General features: G+C 48.3%; 1 protein-coding gene across 1 annotated transcript in view; it reads left to right on the top strand.

Moving 5' to 3' along the window:
* The window catches only part of LOC140253814 (maestro heat-like repeat-containing protein family member 2B), a 17,165-nt gene extending 12,808 nt beyond the window's left edge, over positions 1–4,357 (top strand). Inside the window, exons 30-31 of the mRNA XM_072339816.1 lie at positions 3,045–3,199; positions 4,222–4,357. Of these exons, the coding sequence (XP_072195917.1) occupies positions 3,045–3,199; positions 4,222–4,357 (291 nt within the window). The remainder of the gene's footprint in view (positions 1–3,044; positions 3,200–4,221) is intronic.
* Positions 4,358–6,000: the final 1,643 nt, after the last annotated feature.

Below are 6,000 nucleotides of genomic sequence, written 5' to 3'. Positions count from 1 at the left end.
CCTTTTCAGTACCAGTGAATTTATAATTAGTTTAATGTGTGCAGTTCAGGCACCCAGTCCTAGAAGATGATCTGGAATGATGGATACGTGGCCTGTTTGATGTTGAGGGAACTGGGCTTCTTCAGTCTGGAGACGGAAGCTAAGGGGGACAGTTTAATAGTTCCATACATCCACTGAAAGGGAACAGAGCCAAGGACGATAGATACACTGTAAACGAGCAGCAGCAAGGTAGGCCAGCTTCAGCTTGAATGTCAGGTGAAGTGAAGCCACCAGTGATGGGGCATTGGGCAGGCTTCCCAGAAAGGTGATAAAATCTCTGTCCTTTGGGGTGTCATGCTCTGCTGAGAGGGACCTGGGCGTCCTGGTGGACGACAGGTTGGCCATGAGCCAGCAGTGTGCCCTTGTAGTCAAAAAGGCCAATGGCATTCTTGGGTGCATTAAAAAGAGCGTAGCCAGCAGGTTGAGGGAGGTGATCCTCCCCCTCTACTCTGCCCTGGTGAGGCCTCATCTGGAATACTGTGTCCAGTTCTGGGCTCCCCAGTACAAAAAAGACAGGGATCTCTTGGAAAGAGTCCAGCGGAGTGCCACAAAGATGGTGAAGGGCCTGGTGCATCTCCCCTCTGACGAGAGACTTAGGGAACTGGGTCTGTTTAGCCTTGAGAAAAGAAGGCTGAGAGGGGACTTGATCCAGGTTTATAAATACCTTAAGTGTGGGAGCCATAGTGGCGAGGCTATTCTCTTTTCAGTAGTGCGTGGGGACAGGACTAGGGGCAATGGGCTGAAACTTCAGCATAGGAAGTTCCGCACGAATGTGCGCAAGAACTTCTTTACGGTGAGGGTGACGGAGCACTGGAACAGGCTGCCCAGGGAGGTGGTGGAGTCTCCTTCTCTGGAGATATTCAAAACCCGCCTGGACGCCTACCTGTGCGACGTGGTGTAGGGAGCCTGCTTTGGCAGGGGGGTTGGACTCGATGATCTCTAGAGGTCCCTTCCAACCCCTATAATTCTGTGATTCTGTGATTCTGTGATTCTGTGTTCTAGATCAACTTAGACAAAGCCGTGACAGAGACGATGTGGTGCTGAGCCCTCCTGCTTTGAGCAGGAGGTCGGTCAGGCTGACATCCAGATAAAACAGAAACCCCGTGGCTTTGTGACTGTATGATTCTTCTGCATTTGAAATCACTTTGATAGGAATTTAATGTACCCTTGTTTTTGAAATGGATTGCAAAAGATGGAAAGAAAGAACGAAGATATCTGAGTCAAGATGCACTCACGTGAATGATAAAAGTAAATGAATTCAAATCAAGCATTTCCTTTGTACTTCTAAGGTTCAGCAGAGAAGAAAAAAGGGAAACGTTTCTTCCTTTTGAAAGATCAAGAGAAGGGAAGGGAAGGGAAGGGAAGAGAAGGGAAGGGAAGGGAAGGGAAGGGAAGGGAAGGGAAGGGAAGGGAAGGGAAGGGAAGGGAAGGGAAGGGAAGGGAAGGGAAGGGAAGGGAAGGGAAGGGAAGGGAAGGGAAGGGAAGGGAAGGGAAGGGAAGGGAAGGGAAGGGAAGGGAAGGGAAGGGAAGGGAAGGGAAGGGAAGGCAAGGGAAGGGAGGGGAAGGGAGGGGAAGGGAGGGGAAGAGGAGGGAAGAAAAGGGAAGAGGAGGGAAGAGGAGGGAAGAGGAGGGAAGAGGAGGGAAGAGGAAGGAAGAGGAGGGAAGAGGAGGGAAGAGGAGGGAAGAGGAGGGAAGAGGAGGGAAGAGGAGAGAAGAGAAGAGAAGAGAAGAGAAGAGAAGAGAAGAGAAGAGAAGAGAAGAGAAGAGAAGAGAAGAGAAGAGAAGAGAAGAGAAGAGAAGAGAAGAGAAGAGAAGAGAAGAGAAGAGAAAGAAGAAGAAGAGGAAGAGCTAAAAAATAATGTGTCATTTATTTAAAAAAATTAAATGCCTGAATCTTGGCTGAAAAGTGAAAATAGTATTTTTTTTTCCAAGTCTTCATTTTAATAGCTGCCGTCTCTTTGCCATACCAGTTACTCAATCAGAGAATCACAGTGTCAGGGTTTGGAAGGAACCTCAAAAGATCATCTAGTCCAATCCCCCTGCCATAGCAGAAACACCTTGCTTAGGTCAGACAGGAATGAGTTCAGGCAGGTTCTGAATGTCTTCAGAGAAGGAGACCCCACAATCTCTCTGGGCAGCCCGTTCCAGTGTTCTGTTACCCTCACCATGAAGAAGTTTTTTCTCATATTTTTGTGGAACCTCCTATGTTCCAGCTTGCACCCATTACCCCTTGTCCTATCACTGGATGTCACTGAGAAGAGCCTGGCTCCATCCTCCGGACACACACACTATTTCCATATTTATAAACGTTCATGAGGCCATCTCTCAGTCTCCTCCAAGCTAAGAGACCCAGCTCCCTCAGCCTTTCCTCATAAGGGAGATGTTCCAGTCCCTTCAACATCTTTGTGGCTCTGTGCTGGACTCTCTGAAGCAGTTCCCCATCCCTCTTGAACAGTGCGGCCCAGAACTGGACACAATACTCCAGATGTGGTCTCACCAGGGCAGAGTAGAGGGGGAGGAGAACCTCTTTTGACCTACTAACCATGCCCCTTCTGGTATGCCCCAGGATGCCACTGGCCTTCTTGCATTGCTGGCTCGTGGTCACGCTGCTGTCCACCAGGACCCCCAAGTCCCTTTCCCCTATTCTGCTCTCCAACAGGTCAGTCCCCAACCTATACTGGTACCTGGCGTTGTTCTTGCTCAGACACAAGTCTCTACATTTGCCCTTGTTGTATTTCATTACATTTCTTCCTGCCCAACTCTCCAGCCTGTCTAGGTCTCACTGGGTGGCAGCACAGCCTTCTAGCGTGTCAGCAACTCCTCCCAGTTTTTCATCACCACCAAGCTTGCTAACAGTGCACTCACAGGGTCACTGGTCTGAAATTAGGCTAAGGCCTCAGCAGCACGTCAAGGGAGCAGGCACTGCTCATGTGCTGAATGTGCATGGTTAGGCCCTGCAGAGTCAAGGATGCAGCAAGTCATTCTTTCTCCCCTTCTTCTTTCAGGTGCCACTGATGGTCTGCATCCTGCACGGCTGCACGTCATCCATGCAGCAGAGCATGCTCATGCCCTTCCTGTGCCAGGTGGTGGCCATCCTCACCCACTGTCACACAGAAGTCTCAATTGACAACTTCTTCTGGCTGCCTGAGCCCACAGACAGGTACTGGCACTCCTGCCTTTGCTGTTGCTGCGGTCCCAGTTGCAGCTTGCCTCTGTCAGAGAGATCCCAGGAGGAAGCAGCTTTTCTTTGTTCCTCTCAGAGTCTGTTTGAGGCAAAAATTACTCAGTCACAACTTGAGACTTTCCTTTTTCTAGCGAGATGTGGAGGAGAATAAGAGAGTTTTATCTTTGAGAGTGGAGCCGGGAGAAGAATGAAAAGGAAAGAGCTAAAAATATATATATATATATATATATATATTATGTATTAAAACATTTTAAATGCCAGAATCTTGGCTAAGAAGTGAAAAGAGGGGACTTCCCCAGCAATTGCTTGAAAAGGCCAAAGTTGGCCCTACTGAAGTCCAGGGCTGTGATTCTGCTTGGTATTCTTTTCCTGCCACATGAGATCCTGAACTCCCCCGTCTCATGGTCACTGCAACCAAGGCTGCCCTCTGCCTTCATCACTTCAACCAGACCTTCCTTGTTAGTGGGAATAAGGTCCAGCAGCGCTCCTCTCCTAGTTGGCTCATCCACCATTTGCATCAGGTTATCATCAGTGCACTGGAGGAACCTCCTGGACTGTGGATGGCTGCCTGAGCAGGCCTTCCAGCAAAAAGTCCTCCATGATTGCCAGTGCCTGTAAGTGCGAGGCTGCTATCAGCTGCCTGAAGAAGGCCTCAACTTCTTGTCCTGATGCAGTGGCCTGTAGTAGACATGTGCTGCAGTATCACCCATGCCAGCCTGCCCCTTCATTCTCACCCACAAACTCTTAACTCACTGCTCATCCGCCCCTGGACAGCACTCAGTACATTCTAGTTGCTCTCCCACATAAGGAGCAACTCCAGCACCTCTCCTTGCTGGCCTGTCTTTCCTGAGAAGGACACAGCCATCCATGACCACATTCCAGCCATGTGAGCTGTCCCACCGTGTGTCTGTAATTGCCACCAGATCACAATCTCCTGCCCAAACATGGATTTCTAACTCCTCCTGCTTATTCCCCATGCTGTGTGCATTGGTGTACAGGCACCTCAGGGAGCGAGCTGATCACTCCGATTTCACCCTAGGGGGTGGGAGGCCTCCTGGTCTTCATCAATACTGGAGTGCTGCCCCACCAGTGCAAGTCCGGCTACAACCCCATGCATGTGCTGGTGGCAGGTGACGGCTGCTGCTGAAGGTGCTGTCGTTTCATCACTGCACATCGTCTCCCCTTCCACAACAGCCGTTTTACTTGTTGTTTGTGACACTTCCAAAATCCATATGGACTTCATAGCAACCATGTAGTGCTGGGTTATACAATGAAAGTCTGCTGTCATGCCAGCAAGGAAGAACCAGAGTCCCATGGGCTGGGGAACTCTGGCCCTTCCCTGTGCTGTTGCAGGAGGTGGCCAACCCCACAGCTGGGGGAAGAGACCACTAAGGTCATCTAGTCCAGCTGTTGACCCATCGCCACCATGCCCACTAAACCATGTCACTCAGTGCTATCTCTATATGGTTCTTGAAAATCTATAGGACAGAAGATTTATACATGTAGAAGTAATCTCCTAAAATCAACCACAGCCTCAGCTAGTTTTCATTAGTGCAATATAGAAGTTAGCGGACTATGTTTTAAAATATCACAAGAGTTTTGCTTGCCTTACGGTTCAGTGGTTTAGACAGTTAGATTTTTAGCCTTCTATGGGAATCAGTGATGGGAAGCCAGGGTCCACCTCTTCACAGACCTCATTTCAGAGCTGTCATTGGAGGTCAAGGTATCCCACTGGAGATTCCTGTGTACCTGAGGCCTCCAGGAGTAAGCAGTTGGTTTTTCTTTTTTTTTTTCTTTCCGTTTTTTCCCCCCTTTTGTTTCTATATCTATGGCTGTTGCATTCAGGCTTATCCTCACTTGCTGCAGCCTAGGACTTTGCTACCTTGCTGTGCTTTCCATCACATTATAGTGTTACACATGCATCTAGTTTTTTTCAGTATGGAAGAGTTCTCAGGAATGCCTTCTAGAATGAACTTTGATAGTTTTTACAGCCTTCAATTCTGTGATTTAAATCACTGAAATTAGATGAAATCAATTTTTCTCTTGAGGACAGTTTGTTTCTCAGTGTTCTAGTCAAAGTCTGCACTCCAAAGCAAGGAGAGCAGAAGATGCAGCCAGATCCTTTCTTTGATGCAGTCTCTCTTTGGTAGCACGGATGCAGTTTGGTCAGCCTGACGAGCTGCAAAAGTGTGTCTGTTCAGTGATGTTAGACTCTGTCATGGTTTTGCAATTTTGTAATTTTGCTATCAGTATTCCACATCATAACATCATGTTAAGCATAGATAATTTGGACGAATCTGCTGCTCACAGAAAGAAGACTACATGTCCCAGGGAGCACCACGGTCAGTCATTTGACCAGGACTATATAATCTCACTTCAGTGCTGGACTCGTTCTCTTGGATCCTGCCAGCCAGGGGGAGAGCCGTGTGGGAGCGTTCCAGCCGTTTCGCCTAGAGTTACAGTAGGCCTCTCGGTTTCGGGACTCACTCTCTCTTATTTTACTTGATTCGTTAGCCTTAATTCCAATTATATTGCATTATATTGTGTTATTCTGTATTCCGATATAGTATTTAGTAAAATAGTGTGCCTCCTTAGATCGCTGCCGCTGTATTTATTTTCTCTTTCCCTGTTTTCTTTTCCTTTTGGGATAGTGGCCCTGCAGGCCGTCTATACCCCTGTCATGGGTGCCGGTAGATTTTAGGGTAACCTGTGACAGATAATTGGTGGAGGATGCGGGCAAATTGCCAAGAAATTTGGGCAAAAAGGGGCAAAAGTGG

This window comes from Excalfactoria chinensis, chromosome 1, assembly GCF_039878825.1.
Source record: "Excalfactoria chinensis isolate bCotChi1 chromosome 1, bCotChi1.hap2, whole genome shotgun sequence".
Taxonomy (NCBI): Eukaryota; Metazoa; Chordata; class Aves; order Galliformes; family Phasianidae; genus Excalfactoria; species Excalfactoria chinensis.
Note: the sequence above shows the minus strand (reverse complement) of the source record. Positions and strands in the feature narration are given on the sequence as shown.